This window comes from Athene cunicularia (genome assembly GCF_003259725.1).
Source record: "Athene cunicularia isolate RWA chromosome 1 unlocalized genomic scaffold, athCun1 chr1_part2, whole genome shotgun sequence".
Taxonomy (NCBI): domain Eukaryota; kingdom Metazoa; phylum Chordata; class Aves; order Strigiformes; family Strigidae; genus Athene; species Athene cunicularia.
The window spans coordinates 43,079,967-43,105,464 of NW_020799092.1; the positions used below are offsets into that span (position 1 = coordinate 43,079,967).

At 35.2% G+C, this 25,498-nt stretch overlaps 1 protein-coding gene across 1 annotated transcript in view; it reads left to right on the forward strand.

Annotated features, from left to right (window-relative positions):
- The window catches only part of ZFC3H1 (zinc finger C3H1-type containing), a 57,978-nt gene that overhangs the window by 30,551 nt on the left and 1,929 nt on the right, over positions 1-25,498 (forward strand). Inside the window, exons 11-34 of the mRNA XM_026865047.1 lie at positions 1,908-2,045; positions 2,422-2,540; positions 2,875-3,021; positions 4,094-4,268; positions 4,462-4,593; positions 5,307-5,855; positions 5,962-6,071; positions 7,339-7,470; positions 8,560-8,681; positions 9,229-9,330; positions 9,695-9,811; positions 10,679-10,862; positions 12,623-12,809; positions 13,273-13,464; positions 15,413-15,647; positions 16,829-16,934; positions 17,011-17,209; positions 17,686-17,780; positions 18,786-18,896; positions 21,129-21,233; positions 21,293-21,449; positions 22,163-22,263; positions 23,419-23,520; positions 24,113-24,152. Of these exons, the coding sequence (XP_026720848.1) occupies positions 1,908-2,045; positions 2,422-2,540; positions 2,875-3,021; positions 4,094-4,268; positions 4,462-4,593; positions 5,307-5,855; positions 5,962-6,071; positions 7,339-7,470; positions 8,560-8,681; positions 9,229-9,330; positions 9,695-9,811; positions 10,679-10,862; positions 12,623-12,809; positions 13,273-13,464; positions 15,413-15,647; positions 16,829-16,934; positions 17,011-17,209; positions 17,686-17,780; positions 18,786-18,896; positions 21,129-21,233; positions 21,293-21,449; positions 22,163-22,263; positions 23,419-23,520; positions 24,113-24,152 (3,657 nt within the window). The remainder of the gene's footprint in view (positions 1-1,907; positions 2,046-2,421; positions 2,541-2,874; positions 3,022-4,093; positions 4,269-4,461; positions 4,594-5,306; positions 5,856-5,961; positions 6,072-7,338; positions 7,471-8,559; positions 8,682-9,228; positions 9,331-9,694; positions 9,812-10,678; positions 10,863-12,622; positions 12,810-13,272; positions 13,465-15,412; positions 15,648-16,828; positions 16,935-17,010; positions 17,210-17,685; positions 17,781-18,785; positions 18,897-21,128; positions 21,234-21,292; positions 21,450-22,162; positions 22,264-23,418; positions 23,521-24,112; positions 24,153-25,498) is intronic.

Genomic DNA, 25,498 nt, shown 5'->3' on the forward strand with positions numbered 1-25,498 from the left:
TTTGATGTGAAAACAGTATCAATTACTCCTGTTAGTTTAAGCTTTTAGAAAAAATTAGTATGGAATACTTATGATGTTTTTAAACTTTTGTAGTATTTGCTATTTCTTACTAGAGCCTAAAAAAAGTTAACTCATGAGGATTTATTTTTGAACTTAAAAACTGGCATTTTTTTCTGGGAGCATTGTTAGATATGTCCAGAAATTTAATAATCACAAAGGTATAGAAGATGGACATTCCTCATGTTTTTGAAATCTAATTTTGTAGTTTTAGGGGCTTGGTAGCTTTTGAATGTTTGAGTATGCTGTACCATACTTCAGAAGAGGTTTTAAATGTACAAACCTTGGGATTTCTTCTGTGGAGTTGAGGACCTTTGCAAAGTGAAATAGCCTACAGATAATGGTTTGCTTTTTCAATGACATCTTGTAAACCTTTTTCAAAGTAGTCATGGACACTTGGGTTTATTCAGCACTGACTGAAAATATGTCTTAAAACATACGGAGAGATCCTGCGTTACAACTGAGGCCGTGGTTCCCCTGCAGTAGAAGCTAATCTTACTGAAAGCAGTGTGATGGTGTTACTTTACTGATTGTTAAACATTTTGCTGAACTGCTTAAAAAAATAACACCTGGGGAAAAAAAACTCAAGAAAAGCTGGCTTTGACCCTCACCACTACCAGCTTTTCCTCTAGAAGAAAGATGGGGAAGGCAGTTGGAGACAGTTTACACTACACAACTGTGCCAAAAGCAGCTTGGCAGCTTTGGTCTTTTAATGCCAAGAGCCAGTGATAGGAAGGGGTGTATTGGGCATCTGAAGATGAGAAGGGTGGGGTGCCTTGCCTAATTAATTTAGGTTTCCATGAAGCTATAGCCAGAGAACATTTGTGAGGAGACAACCAGTGCTTTGATCTGTTTTCTTCCACCGATGTAAATTGGAATTTCACCTGCTATGGTGGTGCAAAAATGATGCAGCTGTTTTACATTCAGAAGTAGTAGATACCATCCTTATTTTAAGAACTGTCCAGAAAGAGAATATCAAAAAGGAACAATTGTGGAAATGGGGTGTGTTTAAATTGAAACATAAGGCTTTTTTGTGGGGTTTGTGCTTTGAGAGCTTTGAAGAGGTCCTGTCCTGAGGTAAAGATTAAGTGTGTAACTGTAACTGTCCAGACCTGCACTGAGTGATGGGAAGAGCAGTCCTGAAAATGTGAACTAAGTGGCTTCTTTTCAAGTTCCAGAGCATTTGAGGTTAATCTGAATTGTCTGTTTGTTTCTGTATTTTTCTGTGTGCTGGAATTGGCAGTCACCTGATCTTAAGTGAGTTGTTTCAGTTAGTGATGTTGGCAAAAAGTGATTAATCTTGTTTCATTTGTTCTTTATGTACTGTTGGTGTTCTGCCAATTTAACTGCCAGAGCAGCTCAGTGTAAGGTCAGCTAAGTATAACTGTGGGACAAGAGGCATCGGAACTGAGTGGCAGAAAGATTGAGGGTGTTCTAGTATGTCTGCCACAGGCTTTCTATTGCAGACTTGATTGATTGCTACTTTAAAAAAATTGCTTGAAAATGGCATATGGTAATTTTCATTACAGTTGAAATAATTTAATGACGTATAGGAGTCAAAGGTTTGAGATTCATATACTATGATCATGGAGACATAAATATGGGAATAGGTTGGGAATAGGTTGAAAATGTTGGAGTACCTTTCATGTTACAGAATCAAGAATGGGTACAGTATGTATTTTGTAGAGGAGATGCACAAATGCTTGGGGTTTTTTCCTTATAATGCAGAATCAGTGTGCCATGATAAAAAAAGGAGTTAACCTCCTTTTTTTGGTATAGTAAATATATGTTCAGTTGTATCTGTCTAACTTTTTCTTTTTGCTATAAAACTTTTTTCATTCTCCTCACAGCTTCCAAAACACAAGTCAGTTGTGGTTACATTAAATGACTCTGATGATAGCGAGTCTGATGGAGAACCATCTAACTCAACTAGTAGTGTATTTGGAGGACTAGAATCTATGATAAAAGAAGCAAGGAGAAATGTTGAGGTAAATACTATCAGCATTTAATATGTTTATTTTGTAATTGCTTTGTGTATGGAATTTAAACTTCAGAATTTGGTCAAAAATAGTCGATTACATCAGAAATGGTTAAGAGCGTGCCACTAGTCCTGTTGATTGTGCAGCTAATTAAAATGATCAGTTAAAATGGTATCCTGATGATAGAATTCGTAAAGTATTTTGGTTTCATTTTTTCAATTAAAATTCAATGCATCTATACTAGCAAAAAAAAAAAAAATTGGCTAAAAAGACCTTACTAGCCTTGAACAGCTTTAAGTTTGTTCTGAAATGCCTCTTAAAAATTGTAGTTAATAGCAGTATTTTAAACTAGTGACTATTATTGACTTGAACCTCATTGTAACAGGCCTCAAAAATTAAAGCCCCTCCAAAATCGGAAAAAGAAAACGATCCAATGAGAACTCCAGAGGCTCTACCAGAAGATAAGAAGATAGAATATCGGCTCTTAAAAGAAGAGATAGCCAGGTACAACTGAGTTTAATTGTTAATGTAAAATGTATGGGGTTTTGTAGTCCTTTACTAGTCTTTTTTTATACCTGGAAGGAAAATCTGAGTTTGAAAACCTTGCCATTACCTAAAGATTCTTCTCCCACTTAATTTTCAGTAAGACAACATAGGAGTCTAAAAGTTCTTGAATTTGAACTGACTTAAGTAGTTGGTAGCAGTTGTGGAAAGTTCCTTCTTTTAACTGGGAATCTTGTCCTGCTACTTGTTTGAAGATTTTAAAATCATTGTGAGTACATGTCAAAATAAATATTGAAACTATTGAACATCTTTGCTTTTAACGTCTCTATTTTAGTCGTGAGAAGCAACGCTTAATTAAGTCTGATCCACTGAGGAACAATTCGTCCCCTGCAAATTCTGATGGTGAAGTTGATGGAATTGGGAGAATAGCAGTAGTGACAAAACAAGTCACAGAAGCAGAAGCAAAGCTGAAGAAAAACAGGTCTGTATTTCACTGTTGTAAGTCCTGCCTTGTTTGCTTAGCAAGATGAAAATTAAGTAAATAGTCTTTTTTTAATGTGTAGCATTTAACGTACAGCAAACAATTTGGTTTTCTGTTGTCTTGAATTTTGTTGCTGTACAAAAGAAATTGTGTTGTAGTTCCAGTGTGGTGTTTGGTAAGTATGATTTGTCATGCTAATTGTTTTCAGCTGTGTCCATTTCAGTGACTAGAATATCATATGTACCCCTTAATAACACTGAAATATAAAAAAAATGAGTGTGATTTTCACTACTTAGTACACTTCGAAGGTAACATGTTTCAGTGGGTATGCCTGATACATAAATGAATTAGTGTTTCTGCAGAATAGGTATGCTGTTTGAAGATTTTCCTGTACATTTTTTTCTTTTTTAGCATGTCTCTTCCATGTTTCTCATCCTTCTTTCAAGTTATTGTGGAAGATAGAAGTGCCTTGCATCCTTTGTCTCTGCTTACATTGCCACTTTATTGTTTCTGTGTGGTCTTGTGAACAAACTGGTTTGTGGTCAGACATAAATTGGAAGTGAAGGACATTCTTCCTCCCTCCCTTTATTCACATCCATCTATCTATCTATCTATCTATCTAAGTCTTTATCTTTCTTCTTCTAATGCATAGTTTTTTATATTTACTTACTCTGCTGTTGTGCCATAATACTGTGGCTTGTACTCTGCTAATGTGTTTATGCACCCTAAGGAAGAATTGGGTTGTTACTCTACCATTAAGACATCCAAACCACACGTTCTTGCTTTTTGTTAAAAACAGCATTAAAGATCCTCCACTTGCTTGCCTTCCCCTGTCCTTGTACCTGGAATTTTTTCCTCCGCTTTATACTAACATGCTGACCTGGGATACTGAACTCTGCTCTATGTACTACTGTTTTTTTGGTTCGTGGATGTTAAGACTGTCTGGAGGAACTCAGAATGTTTAAGTGAGAAAGCTGAGTTCTTAAATAGCTAGGGTTTCAGAGGAGCAGTGATGTCTCTGAGAAACTTCCCTTTTAAAAAAAATTTTGTTGCGTGGCTTTTTTACTTCTAGACTTTTGTTGATGAAGGATGAATCTGTCTTGAAACATTTGTTGCAACAAGAGGCCAAGAAGAGAGAGAATGTTAGAATTGCTGAAAACAAAATTAACAAACTGGCTGAACAGCTACAGGCAACAGAGAAGATCTTGAATGCCAATAAGATGTTTCTTAAGAAGCTTCAGGAACAAGTAACTTCAATTTTGAAATGTTTCTGTTTCTTATACCTGAAAATCTTGAAATGAGAAGCCTGATTTTTGGAGGCAGTAGGCTTTCGTTGAATTAATCATTAATTAATTCCTGTGTCTCCTTCTGATTATATTTTATTATGTGGTCTGTCTGAAAATTTGCATCTTGCTGTAGTGTTTTTTTTTCTTTTTTCAGATTCATAAAGTTCAACAACGAGTTACAGTAAAAAAAGCTCTGGCATTAAAATACGGGGAAGAGCTTGCTCGAGCAAAAGCAGTAGCAAGTAAGGAAATTGGGAAACGAAAACTGGAGCAGGATCATCTTGGAGTAAGTCTGTTGCATGCTTTTAAACCTTGCTGTACTTGAAAAGCAATAATTTTGATTAGGAAACTTACTTTAAATGAGATTTCAGGAAAACAGAAAAAGATTTCAAAAGTACTGTAGGAATCTTCCTATTGGTTTCCTGTTTTTTTTGAAAAGTCAATGGAAAACACATTAATCATTTTAAAAAGATAACTGTTCAAAGCCTACATTTCTATGCCAGGGGAATGTCATTATTAGATAAATAATAAGAGGATCTATATGCCTGCAAAGGAAGGAAATACTTTGCGGTCTGTAGACATCAGTGATCTTGCTAAAACTATATAGCAAAGACTCTGAAGAGATCTGGTCTTTTTTTGAAAAACAAAATATAGGAAAACAACACTAAAATATTTCTGTAAATTTTCCTTTTTGCATGTGTGTGTCTGTCCCCACCATCGCTGTGAATATTTGTTTTATAGCTCTTTTAAATGTGGCCAGAAGTTCTGTTGAAGCCCTGTACATGATGTAGGGTAATCTTTATTGAAAAACCTGCAAACCTGCCAGTTGAATTGTGGTTAACTCTCTTGTGGTTTTCCTGCTGTTTGAAATTTTCTGGCAGGAGTTTAAAATACATTTTTATAAACTCTGAATTAAATAGCTTGCCCGTGTTTCATTTAACTCCTGTCAATAGATCAGTAAATGCGAAAATGAAATAAAGGGAATTATTTTCTTTTCAGCCAAGCAAAATGTTGAAATTGGAGAACTCCCCTGCATCCAGTCCAAAAAAACATTCAGCAGAATTGATTGCACTAGAGAAAAAAAGACTACAACAACTGGAGTATGAATACGCTCTAAAGATTCAGAAACTGAAAGAGGCTCGTGCACTGCAAACCAAGGAACAATCAAATATTGCAGCTCATGCAGAAGAGGAATCTGAGTTTGCATTACCTCAGCCATCTCTTCATGATCTTACACAGGATAAATTGTCTTTGGACAGTGAAGAAAACTACTTTGATGATGAAGTTCTGTCGAATTCAAACCGAGAACGAAGGAGATCTTTCAGAGAATCTAATTCTTTCACTAAACCAAATCTTAAACACATGGACACTCCAAAACAAGAAACTATAAACAAACTCTCTAAAAAGGCATCAGAGGAGCCTGAGCTGTTCCTTGGGTTGAATATTGATGAACTGAAAAAACTTCATGCTAAAGCTGACAGTTTGAAAGAGTTGCTAGTGAAAAGTACTGCCTTTATAGTGCCTAAGGAAGATCTGTTGTGTGGTCAGGTAATGCTTTAAAACTAAATACGACAGTTGTCTTTTTTTAGGTGGTGTTGCAATTGCTATATATATTTATCTATCTATATATATATATCTGTTATCTACTTCCTAGGAAATTTCAGTGGACATGGATTTTGTTACATCGCAAAATAAACAAACTGAAGTGAAACCATTTCCATTTGGACCATATCATAGTCCTCTCCTGGTATTTAAATCCTACAGGTAGGAAGACTGTAGTAGTTCTTTGACTTCTGTGTTTATCTGTTCTTGTTCAGGTATTCTTTAATTGATGCCCAGGTGTGTAAAGGAAGACATGATGCAGTGAGAAACTTGATTATCCTGAAACAGTTTTGTCTATTTAGGGAACCTAATTATTTTTAGTTACTTTTTCTGGTATGCAGGAGTCCCTTGCTTTTGTATAGTATGCTACTTTTGAGTTGTATTGCCTACCATTCCCTGCAACTGGGTTGTTTGGTATAACTAAATTAAAAAATAATAGTTAAGCATTTGGAAACAGGATTTTTGTATCCAATATGAAGCAATCTAAAATCCAGGAAAAAATAAGATGCATATTTCAGTTATTCAGTCTTTAAACTTGGCTAGGATTTCCATTAAGTCAAGATTGAGCCAATCACCTATTTTTGGATTCCTGCTCAGTGGAAAGAGTCATGATCACAGTGATTCATCTTGACTTAAAAGTAGGCACCTGCAAGTGTAGTAAATTTGACACATCTGTCTTTATTTAAGAGAGCTTTGTTCCTACACATCAAATTTTAGAAAACAAAAGTCTGGAATTTAAAATGGGTTAGTTGAATCCTACCATGTGCTTCAGGATTTTTATTTCTATACTCTTAAGTAGCAAAAGATGGAGGGTGTTATCTTTATAGGAGTATCCATTTTAACTTATTATAGGTTATGGCTTTAACTCCTTAAGGAGCTAGAAATCCCAAAATTGATCTGATCAGTCTTCAGCTAAAGACTTAAACCAAGCATTAGTCTGATCACCTCACTGTTTTGTTTGTTTGTTTTTAGTTTACACATTCTAAAATCTGATGTGGAATTTTTTCACTGTTTTTTCAGGTTAATCTTTCATGGTTCTCTTAAGACTTCTATTTGGCATGTATCTTAAACTGACTAGAGCATAAGTGCAGTTTTTCTAGAACTAAACTGAAATTAAATTTCAGTAGTTTGCTTTCCCTACTGGGTCATCTCTACACTTTCTGGTTTTATACAAATGAGGTTCTGTACCTAAGGGAGAAGGAAATGCTAGAACAGAATCTGTTTAGATTGAGAAGTGTTTTGTTACCTCCCTCTCTCACTGGTCTCACCTTCCTCTTAACTCACAGGTCAGTGATGCTTTGGTTAATAGGGTTTTTGGAAATGAGATTTAATACAGAAAGAGTGATTTTATTTTTTTTCCCCTAATGTTGAGTAAAACTGATGACTTATCTTCTATGCTTTGTCACAATAATTCATTGTTTCGTTTTAGGTTTAGTCCGTATTTTCGAACGAAGGAAAAACTGTACCTCAGTTCACTAACGTATAGTAATATGGTTGAGCCAAAACAGTGTTTCTGCCGTTTTGATTTAACAGGCACATGTAATGATGATGACTGTCAGTGGTGAGTTCTTTTTAATTGTGTTTGAACTAAACCTCTCTTCTAGATTTCAGACTTGAAGACCAAATTAGGCATGTGTTTCATGCATCTGGATTTATGATCCTATGCACAAGTTCTAGAAAAGAAGGTTTAATACCCAATTACAGATACTTGACTGGCAGGAAAAAAAACCCTTTCATCCAAGCTATGAAGAAAGGAGGCTCTTTAAATTTAAATTTAGAAAAGCAGTATGGACTGTTAAGAGAACATTTCACCTTTTGATTGCCTTGTAATTCAGACTGGACTTGTCTTGCTTTATAGCTTCAGCATAACTTCAGACCATCATGGAACCTCAGGTAGCGGTTGATACTGTTAAATACACTAATGTATCATGATGCTAAACAAAATAAAGCATATACCAAATATTATGTGATTATGTAAAAAAACCCAAAACAAAACAAAAACAAAACCCAACTATTCTATTAGTAGAATTTTAGTTTTCTGGGAAAATACTGGCTAAGTGTTTCTTTAAAGCCTGGTATTAAATTATGTTTAAAACAGCTTGTTAATGTTGCACAGTATATTTTAAAAGTTGGTACTAAGAGCAGATGGATATGAATTGGTCAGGAATAAACTTGATTTGAAGCCTTCTAACTACTGGAGAAGTTTAATAGGAGTGGACTTTAGCTCTTTTTTTCCCATTTCAGTGTCAGACAGCTTTTTGGATTAGCTTTTAGCTGTTACCATCAAACCCTAGTTTGAATCTTTTAAATACAAAGTAACATCTAATTCTTTTAACTGCCTTGTTTGAACCAGAAAGTTTGAAATACTGTGTTTTTGTGTTAGTGCAAAGCAAGTGTGTAGGGGTATATTTTTAAAGAATAAGGCTGTAGTGAAGTAATGAAGACTAGAATGAAGTTACTGATGCAGGTTTAAGTTTAGAGATAACCCAGACATATTTACCAGGAACTTCAAAGCAGGCTATAGTGTCTTCTGTGGGTATAATTTTCTTTATGCCTCACCATAGTATGTACTAAACTCAACTTTCTACTTAAAAGCTTTATTAAATTGTTGCCATGATAAATATATTAACTGTTTATTTGTTTGTTTTAGGCAGCACATGAAAGACTGTACTCTTAGCCGTAAGCAGCTGTTCCAGGATATTCTGTCTTACAATTTAGAACTGATTGGCTGTTCAGAAAAAAGCACTGATGAGGAAATCAGCACTGCCACAGGTTTTTAAGAGGCTTTTGTTCACTTTTATATATGAAGGTTCATTTCTGAAGGGAATGGCTTTCGTTAAAAGCTCTGGGTGTAAGGACTTTGATGTAAAGCAATGTATAAGATACAGATATATGAAAAAATAGTTTTTTTCAGTTGTCCATTCAGCCTTTTGTAGTGGGTAGTTACCTTGGTGTCTTCACAGAAAGTAATTGATCTGTGGACCATTTAACTGAAAAAAAAATTAAGTGTTGCTGGGATTCAGGGAACTGGGGAGCAGTGGGCATCTTTCCCTCTCCCCTTCTTCACTTCTTTTTGTAACTGCTGGACTAGTCTGTTTTAGTGGAGCTCAAATTTTATTTTATAACAGTGCTGTTGATATAGGCATGTTGCCTAACTGAACTTTTTAGTTTTTCATTTCTTCTAGTATGTTAAATTACCATACCTCTTGAAGCAGTCATATCTAATGAATTCAGCATAGGTTGTGCTAAATTGCTGTTAAGTTACCTATCCATTTTCATTTATGTGTTTACCTATAAGATACAAATATTCTTGTTGCAGAAAAGTATGTTGAAAAACTTTTTGGTATAAACAGAGACCGTATGTCAGTGGATCAGATGGCTGTTCTTCTGGCCAGCAACGTCAATGAGAGTAAAAGTCACAGTAAGTACCTTGGTAGATTCAAGACAATATAAACTTTTAAAATTATTTAAGTAACTTGATGATTTTGTAAAACAAGAATATTTTTTTTGTGGCTTAATTTATTCACCTCAGTATTATAAATTCTGCTATGGTAAATTAAAGGCAGCAGAGTTTGTTTTAAGGCAATAATATAATAGTTTTGGAGTTCAATTTGGAAAAGTGACTTCTGCACTTGAGCGCAATAGCCTTTAAATAAGTAGTGTTTAAACTTAAACACTTGTGTTGCACTCACAAAATGTTGTTATCTAAAATGGTTATTAGCAAAGATGTTTTAATCTCCAATACAGAAAAGTAGAACAACTCTTACTACTTTGCTTGTCTACAGCGCCCCCATTTACAACATGGAAAGATAAAAGGAAATGGAGACCAAAGTACTGGAGAAAACCTCTGTTAGATAGTAGCAGCAGTGAAGAGGAACAGTTCGTTGGACCTATTAAATATGGTAATCTGGATTTGTGACATCCATTAAAAAAAGAGTACTGGCATAAAATACCTACCAACCTCTTGCCAACACCTCATTTTTGAAGTGTTTCTTAAAACCCAGTGGTTTAAATAACTCTTGACTTCATATTTCCTGCATACAAACTTTATTTGCCTAAGTTTTTGGGTGAAGTTTGATTTGACTTTGTTGGGTTTTTTTTTTTAACTTAAAACCAAAACCAAACCTGGAAGATAAGGTGGAATTTCTGCATACCTGTTCTTAAAAGGAACATAAGAAACTTATTTCCCTAGGGTGTTTCAGCTTTGCCTGTAGACCTTTAGGATTTTTTTAAATTTTTTTTTTTCCCTCCCAGAACTGTAAATAGTAAAACTTCATGTGTGCAGTTACCTTAAATTTGCACAGTTAGTATTTGGTGTTGAGGTCAGGAGTTAAAAAAAGGTGCTGTTAAGCAGCATTTGAGACTTGGAAGCTTGCTAGAGTGCCAGTAACCTGACAGTGTTTCACATGTGACTCATGCAAGCGGGAGCTTTAGGATTTGTTAGCAAATCCTGTAAAAAGGATTTTTAGAGACTCAGAATTGAGAGAAATTTTTTGTCAGATGTGTCTGTTTCCTAATGAAGTGCCTTAATTGGTGTCTGTTGATCAAAGGAGTCTTTTACTACTATTTATTTCTTGCCTTTGCATTTGAAATATAACTTGTTTTCTGCAGACTGCTGAGTTTTAAGGTTTAGAGGATGTTGAAATAACCATTTTTTGCTCTGATCAATGCCTATACTCAAAATATAAAAATGCCACCCCTGTGTGAGTTGTAATCTTAAAGGTCCCTTCTGTTTTGAAAAGAAACATTTAATTCTTTTTTATTTGTAGCCCATCCCACAGAACATAAAAAAAGAGTTCCAGCTCTTGATGCCGTGGTTACTCCGGATGATGTCCGTTATTTTACAAGTGAGACTGATGACATTTCCAACTTGGAGGCCAGTGTCCAAGAAAACCCCTGTGATGTGCAGCTTTGGATTAAACTTGCGTACAAATACTTGAATCAAAATGAAGGGTAAGTCTGCTATGTCTTAGATTAGATTTTGTGCTTTACCCATGCTGCTATGATAAGTTTCCTTTCCGATCTTAAAGAACATCAACAATGCCACAAATAGTTTATTACTTAAAGGCAGGTTAAAAAATAGATTAGATTTCTTACTGTATGCAATGATGGCTTATTTTTAGGTAGCTTCTAATTCAAAATGGAAGTTGATGGAAAGTTGTGTGAGAAAAATAATTGTGTTTGAGAAGTGTGCAACCTAATGTATTCCCAAGATTACCATGGAATATTACACTTTCAGTGATAAAGTAGTGGACCAATAAACTCGAATCAGTTTCTCCTCTACAGGCTGAATCATTGGAATAATATTTGAAATAGCTTTCATCAGAAAGCTTTCTTATAAGAACAGTTCTGCTGTATGTTTTTTCCCCTGTAGAAATCATCCAGTTGAGCACTCAGTTTCTTTCTTCATAATTTTTTAACTTCTGGATTTTTAAGTTTCTCTAGTTCCTTTAATTTAGTCTGTAGTATACCATGTTTTTATTTGCAATCAGAGAACTTCAGTAACACTTCTGTCATGATGGTTCTGTTCTAGATACTGACTTTGATTTTTAGTAGAGGTACTACATTAAGGACCTGTAGCAGGGAGGAAAGGGAATGGAGAGGAGTAGCGCTTAAAAGTCTTGTATAAACTGCTGATAATGGAAAATGTAGCAAAATATCAGTTTGGCTATATTAATAGTTGCCTGAGCACTAAAGGGGATAGAACTGGAAAGGCCCAGTGCTCAAAGAAAATAATACCAGCCAAGTGGCAGAGTGAGAAGAATACACTTTTTTTAATATAAGCGTACTTGGAAAAAGACCAGGAAAAGAAGAGAGAAAACCTACTGGAAGACAATGCATCCTTTTTAAAACAGCCACCCCTTCCATTTTCCTCACCACCCACCCAGTACTTTGAAGAAACTGAGTGGTTTAGTAGGTGGTAGTGGTGATAAAGGGGTTGGGAAGGCTTCAGACTTATGCACGGTTAACCGTGTTAGTTTTATTTTGGGACATGTGTTTTTCCTCACATAAATGTCTGTGCAAAGTAATTTCTAAAGATGTTTTCAGAATAAATGTGGCCTCAGAGCTTTGTGTTTTTTATGGAAGGTTGTTTATGAAATAAAGCCCCCAGTTCTGTGGTTTGCAGTGTAGTTAATTATTTGAGCTAATTTTGTATTACTTCTCTGGTATCATATCATGATAGTTACCTCAAAGTAAAATCTTTTTCTTTGCCTATAACCCATTAAAAAAACCCACTAAAACCTGGATGATAGGCACAGAAACCTGAAATAAAGGCTTCTATTTGACTGTAGAAAGTAAATTAAATATATAACAAAAATATTCTAATTTACTAAGCCTTTAAAATTTCTACTTAAGTTTTTAAGTCAGTTTGATGTAAATGCCTTGAGATGATTGCAGCTTGAGATGTCTGCTTAGAGATGAATCTTACCCATTTTTAATTAAATTGGACTTTTAGTTGAATTGGTATTCTTCCTAGAAAACTTATTTATTCATGTGCTGTGGTAATTGGACCTATTAATTAATAACCTTTAAAGGATGAAAACTTACTGAAACTTTGAAATTTTCATTAGTAAAGGACAGCACATTTTAAAAAAGAAAAAAGGCTGACTGTGTGTTACTTCCATTTTTATTATAAGCATCCATTTTCATATCTGATACTGTGTCATAATGCTAGCACAGTTGATGTGAGTGCTTTTTAAAATTTTTTACAGCTCATCATCTGAGTGTTTAGATTCTACTTTAAATGTTTTGGCACGAGCCCTTGAGAACAACAAAGAAAATCCTGAAATTTGGTGTCATTACCTCAAACTGTTTTCCAAAAGAGGAACCAAGGAGGAGATACAGGAAATGTGTGAAACAGCAGTGGAATATGCTCCCTCTTACCAAATCTGGTGGACAGTAAAAAAAAAAAAAAAAAAAAAAAAAAGTACATGTGAAATACTCATGTAACTGTGCATTTTCTACTGTAGAAAACCAGTACTTATGACAGAGAAAGTGTGAAACTAAAAACACTATAGTTTTTTGAACACTCGAAAGTTGCAAAGAAAACTTAAGCAATTCAAAGTTCCGTTTGCAGCATATTTGTAGAAATCATCACCTTACCTCAGGTAATAAAAGTTATTTTAAATAAGTTACTTTTTTTTTTTTGTTATGCAAGCTTGCAAAACTTAGCTTTGACTATTTGATCTTTAAATGGTATTTTTTGAGGTTTAATGTGAAAATTGGGTGTGAAGGAGGGAAATACAGTTCCTAAGGTGGTGAAAGACATTATCTGAAGTTTGTGATTCATGGGATTTTAAAATAAAACCCAGAAGCCTTGCTAGTATTCTGATTATTATTAATATGAATTATTTTTCTCTAGTTTTTGAATTTAGAGAATTCTTTTGATGGAAAAGACTATGTTTGTGGGAGGATGCTACAGTTCCTAATGGAAGTGACAGGGGGAGAAGAAAATCCAAATCTTGTGTCCTTTCAGCTGCTGGAGACTCTCCTGTACAGGGTTCACTTAAACCTGTTTACAGGAAGACATCAGAATGCTCTTGTTCTGCTGCAGGTAACTTCCAGGTTACCACCCCAGGAATTGTTTTCATACCTTCACCTTTCTAATACCTGTGACTTTGGTAGTGTCAACTTTAGAAGCTGTTCCTTCCTTTATTTGCTGAAGGAATTCTCCTGTAGATTTGTTTTGTGATATGATGCTCCTGTAAAATTTGGATATACCGTTGGTGGTTTTGTTACATATTTTGCTTTCTTGTGTAGCTAATAGTCTAGACCACTATGTCTCAAAAGTAGTTCCTAGGAAACTGCTTTACTACTTGATTTCTGGCAAACCACAGAATAATTTTCTGCAGTGAAGGGTCTGTGAGTAATGTATTGCCTCAGGTACTCAGATGTTTATTGCTGCAGAAATTATCAAAACAGTAGTTCTTGGGAAAGAATGTAGTATGGTGTTACCTAACAGTATTGCCCTGCCTCAAAATTTGGAGACTCTTAAATCAGACTTTACTGATCCCATGAACTCCAAAGTCATGGAGGTATCTTAGGCTTTTATTGTGACTATAGAAAGGATTTAAGTCCCTGTTAGTGCTCTGCAGACAATTGAAATAGTGGATGAAGGTGACGAATGGAGTGCTGACATCTGCTTTTACTAGAAGTGGGAGCTGCTGTAGTTTTCAATGGCGAGTTTTTTCATTCTTACCAGCAGGTGGCACCTGTTGCTTGCTACACCCTAAAACTTTTTCTCAGTTGTGTGTTTTTTTCTAGCTCCAGTTTAAATAAAAAAGTGTAATGCCGTGTGATTTCCTCCAAAAGCTATTCTAAACACAGCAGTACTGATAAATGCAACTCTTCAGTGTTTGACTGAATGAACAAAATCAGAGGGAGAAAAAAAACTCAGTTTGTGTTGAATTGACATGGAAATCCAGTGTATGGGAGAGTAACATGGATTGGTTTACCTTACCTTTCCCCAAAGCATCATCACAAAACCAAACTTGTTTTGTTTTTTTTTATATTCATCTGAAATGTGTAGTGGAATGTCTTGGAGAGATTGTTTAACCATATTTAAGAGAAGATTATTTCTAAGTAAATGCTACTTCAGAGTAAGTTGCAGTGTGTCTCTTTGAAAAGTTGAAAGCAGTTTTTCTGAAGTAAGTATTTTGAAGGGTAAATAAGTGTTTTTGAAATTTCAGTTTTCACCTGTTACAGGACAAGTGTCCTGTTGAATTTTTGCCTGAATTTGCAAGTACTTCCATTCTCTTGAAAGTGCATTCTTTGATTGTACTGTATTTATCCAGAAAAATGTTGACACATCACTAGCCATGAGATTGTGTTCTGTTTTAGGAGCAGTTGTGTTTAGACTTTGTCTAATTGCATGCTCTAATGATTTTTGAGATATACCATTCTAATTGGGCTGTTCTAGTTTTGCATATGACTGGTAGGAAAATTCTCAGTAGTGCTTCCCACACATTTTTTTAAACAATATGTCTAGAGTTGGTGGTGCTTTCAGTTGACTTGGATAATTGTAACTTAATAGCTGTATAACTAGAACTTTATAAAAAAAAAACCCAACAAACAAAATTCCAAAACCACAAAATCCAGTAGGATATAGCAAGCTCAATCTAACTTGGAGATAACTTGTCTCTAGAGCTAATGTATTATTTCTATGCAACCGGAAGTAATTGTCCAAGAATTAAGCAGAAAAATGGAATACATTTTGGGAGATGCACGTTTTCAAAGTCTATCTCTGTTCACTTTTGAAAATAACAATCTTCTCCAGTTTTTCTAAAGCTGTTACTAGATGATATGCATATGATTTTAATACAGTCATACATTCACATAAACCAAATATTCCTTACATCAATCATGACTATTAGTTCCTGTATTTTCTGTGGAAAAACTTGAGAATATTGAAACTTATTTTTTTCTGTTTCCTTTTCTCATTCTTTAAGGTCTTGAAGATTTTTTTTGGTTGAAATACATTTTATTTCTTTTAACCTTTACAGAATGCTTTAAAATCAGCAAATGAAAAGATATCAGACCGTCTTACTGTAAGTGACCGTTGCTTGGCTTGGCTGGCTTACATACATCTAACTGAATTCGGCATTCTCCCAGTCAAGTTCTATGATCCAGCTAATGTCAGTCCTTCAAGGATCATGAGCAAAGAACCATTTTTAATACCATGGCAAACAGTTCAGGATGTGAAGACTGATCCTGATATGCTGTTAGCTATGTTTGAAGGTAAGATTAAGGAGGCAAACTACTTAATACATGACTCACTTGTTGTAAATCAATAAATATTATCTTACTTTTGGAATTTCAAGGCAGTGCAGTATTGCTGATGACTATTGATGAATCCCAGTGGCTTAATAGTGAATATTTCATCTTGATTTGAACAGAGCAGTGAGGAAAGTCAATGTTCTTTCATACTTAACACCCACTTTGAGTTTTTCACCTGTGGTTCAAAGCCTTGGCTTCTTCTCTGAACTGATATTCTATCCAAATAAAAGACTAGTGGCTTGAGATAGCTAGTTTTCTTGGGCTATATAAGCATAAAACCAAACTTCTGTTGTCATTCTTTTTCTTACCTCCTCTCAATGGGATGTGCCTATGGTAAAGTTATATTCCTGGAAGATTAGCATGTTTCCTTAGAAGAGGCAGAGCAATGAATGTATTTGTTTTCATTCAAAGTTTAAGTAAGCGGAATAATTTTTTCTAAAGATGTAAAATTATACTAGAAGTTGAATTCTTGACTTGCGGTGCTACAGAGGTAGACTTTGGAATAGCATTGTATAAATGTCAATAATTAACATGTTAGCCAGCAGCAATATTGAATTGCCACTGAGAATATATCTATGCTGCAGGTGATAATGTGTGTGGAATTACTCAGGGATAGATTGAGTAGCCCAGCTGTGGGAATGAAGGCAGTCTAACTATGATAATGAGGTGTTCATTGTTGGGTACCTTTTTATTATGCTGAGAAGAAAGATAATATCCTGTATTAGCTTTCAATATCTCAACATTGGCATCTTCAATATTCTGTACTAGCTTTTAATATCTCAATAACTTTTCAGTAGCTATGCTGCAAATCCTGGAATGTAGTTTTAAATATAGTGATACACTGCTGTCTGTAATGTGGCTTTAACATTTCACTGATAAGATGTTTCCCGGTTTTTAAATGAACAAGGGATGAAACTTCTCTAAGACTTTTGTTTCTGCACTGTGGTGATAAGTGGAAAGGCTGTCAACAAAAATGGTTATCTTCATTTTCTTAATAATTTGCAAAAGCAGCACACTCAGAAATACCTTTCCACGCTTATGTATTTTCAATGTTAAATTAGAGGTTTTATTATGTTAAGGCTTAAAATAACTTTGATGTTGCTTGAGGTCTAAAGACTTGATTTTTATACTTTTGTTTTAAGATGCGGTCAAAACATGTACTGATGAAAGCCTTGAGGCTGACAAAAGGATAGCTATCTGCTTTCCACTCTACAGAAACATGATAGCTTTGCTGAAACTTCTTGAAAGGTAAGTTATTTCAAGGCACTTTTAAGTACTCAACTCTGCTTTTTTGAAAACTTACCTTTAATATTTTTTTTTTAAGGTGGGAGTCTGCTGCAGAACTTTGTAGATCTTTATTGGAGCTCTGCCCTAACAACTGTCAGTTCTTGGAGAGTTTGGCCACCTTGTATTTGCAGATGGAGCAGAGTGACAATGCCTGCAAAGTGTGGATTGAAGCTTTTGAGAAGAATCCTCAGAATGCGGAAGTTTTTTATCAGTTGTGTAAATTCCTTGTTTCACAGGTAGTACTCCACTCCAAAACTCGTTTGTTGGTCTGGTGGCTTTATAAAGCTTGGGTTTTGTGTGTTGTTTCGAGCACTTACCAAATTAATTAACTTCACAATACTTTTGTAATGTCTAGTACTCGTCTATATATAGATGGGAAAAATGAAATCAGCAACATTAGTGATATGATTAAATATAATCAAAGGAATTATATAAAATCATAAATTTATAGTTCGAACTGTTCTAATCCAGTGTTCATATCCATAAGCAAGAATAATAGGTGTTAACAGCAAACCCTGTAATGTGTCCACCTTTTCTGTGCTACCTGCTGACTCACCCAGTTAGACTTCATTCTATGAGAATGAAGACAATGGAGCATTGCAGACATAGACACACCACTTGTAATTTATTGTGCTTAAATTGTTTGTGTCATTTTCAGGTTGATACCTGACTTTATTTTTTTTTATTTTTAAAAAATAAAACCCTCAAACAGGAAAGGTCAAGCAGTATTCTTCCACTGTTGCAAGATTTTGTGGCAGCTTTCTTTGAGAATACTTGCCAACAGCATGGTCCCATGGATCTATTAAGGTACAGTTTGGAATATTTTTTTCTGCTTAAATTTTGGTAATACTGGCACTTTCTTGAAAAAAAACACAGTCTAGAATTTTTAAACTTGTCTATTTTTAGCTTGGCATGTTTTGCTAGAACTTCAATGAATTATGATTTGGTAGTTTATAAGATGTATACTTGTTGTTTGTTAGTATATGTTAAATAGTAAAACCATGAGGATTTAAAGATGAGAGACAGCAAGTTTAATGTCTGGATTTGGGGAATGAAAATCAATCATATATACACCAAAGTTGTTGGGGTTCGGTTTTGTTTGTTTGTCATTGGTGTGGTTGGTTGGTTGGTTTTTTCAAAGCTAGGAACCTAAAATTGCATACCTAAACCACTATATTTAGGCATTCGCAAAAGACCTCAGTCCAGAGGTCCAGCATGCTATTAATCAGAAGATTATTGTTGTTGAAAAGGCACAGGTTCATATCTAGCCTGCTGATTTTCCACTTGAATTTTAGCACCTGATGAAGAGACTTACTGAAGTTTTGAAATATGCAAGTTCCCTATAGTCAAAATAGATCCCTCTGAAGGCTGTCAAAGGAAGACCTTCTGTGAGAAAGCTTATGTAGATGATGCTTTGAAATGTTTTTATCTCCAAGCTAAGTGTTAGATTTTATTCCTGCTTACATTTGTGTACGTTAAATTTAGTATTGGCAATGCAGCTTAGCTGGCTGTATGTAGGTGATTGTACCTTACTGGATGTATTTTATGTGAGGAGGGGAAAAGTCTATGTAAAGCACCATTTAACTTTGCATGTAATGAGAGAGTAAATGCTTTCTGTATTAACTATTTCTATATTTCCATTTAAGGCTTTCTGTATAAATTCTATCTGGATAAAGTTAAACTAAAATCTATGAAAAGTCTATCTTCTTTTAATGTCCCATGAACTGGATTTTGTAACTAAAGGTTACATCCGTATAGGACCCTTCCATGTAGAGGAATAGTCTCATTTTCTACTACATTTTTCTCTTGTAGATATCTCCTGAATTTTCCAATGCCAATTGAATTTACATCACCTCTCTATAAAGAACATCTTACAGATGATGTTGTAAACCAGCAAATCCCATACCTATGGCAGATATACTGGTGAGACTTTCTAAAGTATTTTTAAGAAACAGCTATTGGGTCTGAGTAAACTGCATTTTCAAAGGCAGAATGTTGATTATTTGCCTAAGGGTATATTACTTCGGGTTCTTTCGGTAAATGATCTGCCAGTCCTTAGAGAACCTACTGGCCTGCTGCACAACAGAGACAATTTTTTAGAACCATGAATTGCACATCAACTGCAGTTCTTGAGAAATCTTTCAGAATTTCTACCCTATAGGAACAGTAATAGGCATGTTCATTTCACAAATGTTTTTTTTGTTTTAGGTTGCTACTGCTAATAGTGTTCTTTCTTCTGGTTTTCAGTTGTCTCCCTTTTTTATTTTAGAAGTTTCCTCCACTCTGTTTAACTTTGTTTAGCCCTGGTCTCCCCACCTTCCTTGACCCACTGTTTCAGCTGTTTATGGAGCTACTATCAACAGCCTGTAACAGTTGGAACTAGCCACAGATGCCCCTCTGTAGCAAAGTTAATTTAACGAAGTGACCTTTTCCTCTGCAAGAGTCTGCAAAAGTGGCAGATCTTTGTCATGTATATTCAATCTTTTCTTGTTTCTTCCATCATTCCTTTGAATAGCAGCATTATCCAGGATTGGCAAGCACCAGAGTATTAGCCATCTCTAACTTATACAACTGTGGTTACTGAGATGTTAACTCAGGCTGTTTAAAAGGTTTACCACTTTATGGTCTGGCTTTGTCAATCTTCATAAGTAGCTATTTGGCTTTTCAGATAAGTAAAGGGGCAAATATGATAATGCTTCAGATATTGATTGAGGACTCCTCAGAACTCCTTCAGGACTGTTGCTTATAGTTTTTAGTTGGTGCACAACTTATAAATAGGTAAAATGTATGGTTTTCAAGAAGATCTTAATATAAGGTTTAGATTAAGTTATTTTAATGTTTTTACACTCCATTAATACCAATTTAAGTTTGGGGTTTTTTGAGAATACTTAACCTCTTCAGTTTTCATTTTGGTACATGTGCAGAAGAAACATTGTTTAGAAAGATACTTGAGGTCACTAGTCGTTAGGGACCTTAAGCTCAGGTGCCCCTGTATTTTAGCACCTGCTTCTAAGAGGAAGATCAATAGTGTTGAAATAAGTGTCTAAATTACTTTCAGAGCTAATAATTGAATGTTCCTGTGGTTGAGTCTTGCCACAGTAAGTGCCTAGGTATTTGGGCCTATGTATCTGTCTTTCCTTTTTTCAGGTACAGAGAACAAAAGACATAAAAGTTCACTTTTACCAAATGAAAACAGTATGATTGAAATCAGCAAAGCCTCAAAGGTCAAGGAACAGTGTTTTACATGGAAGGATCATTGTCTGTGTGTGCACATGTGTATGTGTGTGCACAAACATATACACACTTTCTAGAACAAGTAGCAAATTGATGATTTAGTTTGTAGTTCTTGGGGAAAGCAGGAGTAGCATCAGGCACTCTGATTATGTGACCTTAGTCAGGAGGGTTCTGTGGCAAGGTGGCAACATCAGCCCTGTCTTATTTTGCATTTCTGTAGTCTTCCTCTTTGAGTGGGGTTTTTTACCCTCTTAGAATTTAATGAAAGTGATATAAGTGATAATCCTTTGATATAAGGATTGTTTACTGGACATTGATCAAAAAATGTGCCTGCCTCTCTTTGGTGAGGTCCTACCTGTTGGTCTGACTATATGTTTCTTTGCAGAGCTGTGGAATAAAATTAAGGGGGTGTTTGACTATTATTGTCAGGTTGTTTTTCTTGACGTGATCAGCATATTTCTACCCTGGATCTTTGGTAGTAGTTGTTTCAGAACACTAATTTTGTTGCCATAGTCTTGATACTATTTCTCAAGTGGTTTTAATCCATCTGGAATTCATTGTCTGGAGCTTTCCAAACAGAAGCTCAAGACTTGTCTGTATTCTGTAGCAGTCATAGCATCCACATTAAAAGGATTAGTAAAAGGGTACTTTACAAGAGTAGAAGAGAATTCATAATATTTAATTTGTATTTAAGAGTTCCACTTTAAACTGCATGGTTTCTGTATTATTTCTTACTATCTGCAGTTGAAACATACCTGTTTTAATAAGTTGACTGATAAATTAGTCCATAGTGCTGCTAAACTGAAAACACTGTCTTTTATTGCATCTAAGAACGGGAAGTTCTTCATTGTTTCTTACTCTTAATATGTAAGAACGTGCCTTGTTTGTCATACAGCACTTTTTAACTTTTAATATAAACAGTTTGTGCCAGTCTCTTCACGCAAGTGTTGGCGAAGCACTGGATGCTTACGAAGCAGCTCTGGGGGCAGTGATGCAGCAGGAAACTGTTCAGAACATCTGGCTGGAGTAAGTTCTTAAGGGAAGAAAGTAAATTTATCTCAAAACAATTAATTGAAGGCTACTAGAACCATCTTCTTTCTTTTTTTTTTTTTTTTTTTTAAAGTTCAAGAATTCAAGCTTTTTACTGACCTAGTGAACAGATGTCTGGTTACAGTCCCCACACGATACCCAATTCCTTTTAGTACTGCTGATTATTGGACCAATTATGAGTTTCATAATAAGGTAAAAATGTTTCTGTGGACAGTTTTAATTAAAAAGACTAATGACCTTTTAGCAGATACTTGTTTTACTTGTTCAAATACAGCACCAGTAGTATGAACACTGAGAGGTAGGAATTAGAAAAAAAAACAAGTATCTGAGGAGAGCAGTGTTCTTATTGGAAGGCTATCTAGCAGTGACCTCTTGAATAAAGGGTGTGTAAGGCAAAGAGAAACTTTATTATGGCATGCTTTAATACTGTGAATGATGAACTATTTCCTAGAGAAAAGATAATGCGTAAGGGAGGGAAGAGGTGGGTAAGCATCAAGGGTCTGCAGAGTTGTAACACTGGAGATGGAAAGAGTGAGCTGTCAGTTTTGATCGTAGAAGTTACAGTGGCTGAGAAACAAAATAAATAATGTAGGAGGAGAAGGAGGAGTAAAAACAAATTGTGCACTTATACAGACGGAGTAAAGCTTAGAAATCCTGGGTCACTCTTTGCTAACATCCGGTGCATTTCTCTTTAGTCACTAAACGCTGGCTAGAAGGACTTAAAATATGTGGTGTTAGCAACTTGATGCCAACTTGTTATTATACAAGCTGATTTCTGTACCCTTGAAGAATAAGGTTTGTAGGTGGTAACTTACTTTAATTGTAATGTTCATAGTTTGTCATTCCATTATATCAAAATTAGACAGCTACAAGGTGCATTAATATTCATAATTCAAATTCTACAGGTAATTCTTTTTTATTTGAGCTGCATTCCAAAATCTCAACATTCCAAAACTTTGGAACGGTTCTGTTCTACCATGCCAGCTAATCCTGGACTTGCACTGAGGTATGTAAAAATACTCATAATCAAGACTAAGACAAACAGCTGGTTAACATAACTACTGGTTGTGCAAGACATGCATGATTTGCTTTCTACTACAAAAGTGAAACTCTTCCTCTCTTATGGGATGTTGCTTGAGGCGTATTTTGCCTTCTGACCATAATTTAAATCGTTCTTGTATTTGACAGGGTTCTGTTCTATCTACGGAGAGGTTATAATTATACAGGAATAAACTCTGCATTGTATATGATGAGTACAAGTGGTCAAAATTTAAAGTGTATAGAGAAATGTCAGATACATACTTAAAATCTTCTTGTTAATTGATGATCTATTAAGGTACAGTTCAAGCATAGAATAAAAATGGATACACCAGTGTATGACAAGGCTTAACTTGACATTTATTTAGCAAAGATAAACCATTCTTAATTTTGAAAAAAATCTTACTGGAAACAAAACCAGTTAATGTAAGCATCACACTGATTCTTACTTGAATAGTATTTCAAAACTTACTGTTCCAGGATTAGAGAGTCTATCTTTTACCATTTTCAGCTGCAGTGAACTCATGAACATTTGATTGGATAATTTTGAAAAGTCTCCAGACACTTGTTTTTCATCATCCACAGTGACCCCAAAGAATTCAGAGCAAGACTTGAAATAAGTGTTTGTGGTTCGGGGCCTGGGGAGAGGGTGGCACACCTGCCTTTGGCACACAAAGTTGAATGGCTGCATTTTAAACCAAGTTGCGATTGTGTCTAGATGGAGCTTGCAGCTTCCTTAGACAATGTAGATACTGCATGACATGGGTGAGCAGAGCTGACCGAACAGTATCTCCTAGCCACATGACTATAAAACTAATTGGCCTCCTTTCAAATACACAGGTACCTTGTGCATGCTAAAAATGGATCTTGTAGTGTGCCAAGATCATATTTTCTCTGTGATTTCACACTTCTTAGTTATTCTCTGAAAGTGTATCAACTTCTTTTTGTTCTCAGAGCATGTTCAGTCAATATTGTATATAGTGGCTTGGGTTCTTTTTTCTACTTGCAACTCTTGGCTCAGATTAGGTATAAAGTATTTTGTGTAATGTGTTTGTATCTTTGGATTGCTTTTCTGTTCCCAGTGATTAGAGCAGTGTTTCTTTCTCATGAATGCCTTTTACAGACTGCTTCTGCGATACTGGGAGGAGAGCAATGTTCAAATTCTGAAACTGCAAGCCAAGATGTTTACATATAATATCCCAACATGCCTGGCCATCTGGAAAATGTAATGCAACAGTCATACATCTGTTTTCATAGATATTGCTTTTGTTTATAAGGTTTACATCACAAAGGTAAATCCGAAGTGTCCTTCCAATTGGACTTGTACTGGAAGTCTCTCTTTCATTATATTATTATTTAAACAGTAACTTTGTCACAACAGAGGTACTGTCACTTCTTTAAAATGAGAAATGAAATTTCCTTCTTGGGGAAATGTATGTGAATGGATATTATGCAGATAAATATGAATGATGTATTTGCAGTTGCCTCTTTTAATTCAAATATTGACTTCTGTCTCCCCTTCTCTACCCTCCCCTTTATATATCACAATAGCAGTAATCTCCATTATCCAGTGATGCTGAACTGATCTTTTTCTTCAGTGTTTGTCATAGTGGGGAACCACTGAAATGTCTTGCTCATGTAAGGTTGTTTTTTAAAAAATGGCTATTTTTATCTTTTCACTGTAGATAAACATCATTGGAAGCTAGTCAGTTTCTTCTCGAGGAATTTTTAATTCCATTCCACAGTCAGTATTCTGCCACTAATGGCATTTAAAATATTCAAGAATAAATATTTTTTTATATATTTCTCTTCCTCAGAGCCATTGCTGCCGAATGCTTTCTAATGGGACAAAGAGAAGTAAGTCAACACAGATTACTAAAATGAGTAGTTATAAAATTCTGTAAAGCTTTCCAGACCTTGGCTTTATTGAAAGCAATGGTCATCTCTTAAACCCAAGATTTCTAGATAGTTGAAATACTCTGTGTATAAACACTGAAACATTTGCCTCAAGTGTGAGAAATATCTTTGTCAATCAAGGTAGAATGGATTATGTCATGAGTACTTGTGTATACTCTTTGTGTGTATCTTTCCCTTGGTGGTGGGGATGGTGGTGTGTATTCTTTTCCCACTTCTGTTGTTTTTTTCTCTTTCTTTACCTGGAGGAGATTGCTAACCCTTAAAGTACTGTAGAGGGAAGGAAGGATTGTTGTGCTGGAAGCTGCTCACGTCTATCTTTACAAGTAGTTGGAAGGGTGGGTCTGCCAAGCCAATGTATGTAGAGAGTTTGAGTTGTTCCCAACACCACTGAAGACATCAGTTCTTTTTCTTCAAAAAATAACAAGTTTTCTCACTGGTATTTTGGGGAAGGAAATATTTTTATCACTGTATATATAAATACAAGAGGCACAGCAACTGGGTCATTTTTCAGCTCAAACAGAATAGATCTCCCTGGTATTGTTGCTGTCACCTTAAATATTCTGCCTGTGGAAAGATTCTGTGTGTTGGAGGGATCATGAGGCCCTGGGTTTGTGACTCACCACTTGCTTGTGGTGTTTCTGAGCTACTTCCCCTGCTGTATCTTGTTTTGTGTCATTCTTGTAGTGGCTGATTCTCAGCATCTTTCTCTTATGTAGTAGTCTTTCTTTTGAAACCGTATTAAAGCTTTAACTGATCCATAAGGGGTAGCATGGCTATTGTTAGACTCACATATGAAATCTTTTCTTTTTTACTGTCTCCTAGAATATTTAAAAAGAACCCCACAAGCAGACAGTTATTTGGTTTGTAAGATCAAATAGTTCAAAGTCAGGAGATATCAAAGGCATGGTTGCCTATTCAACCTTAATTCTGTCTCTGTGTTGATGGTTTGGTGTAATCTGTAATTAGTCACAGATCCCTGCTTCAGTCATTGTATTAGATGGACTACATTTTAAGGCACTGCCTGTAGTGAGGCTGGTGACTTAAAAGATCCCTGCTTCATTTGGTTAAAAAGTTAGAAAAATATTTCAAATGAATCCAAGAGAGGGTCCTTAAAAAAAAAAAAAATTAATCAATTAGAATGAAGGTATGTGTAAAACATTGTAGCTGGATTACACCCAGAAGAAATCTCGTGTTTTTCTTCTGCAACCACCTGACTAACTGTATGGTGTGGAGTAAAATCACTTAAGTAGGCACATGCTGTGCAATTGAATTTTTTTTTTTTTTTT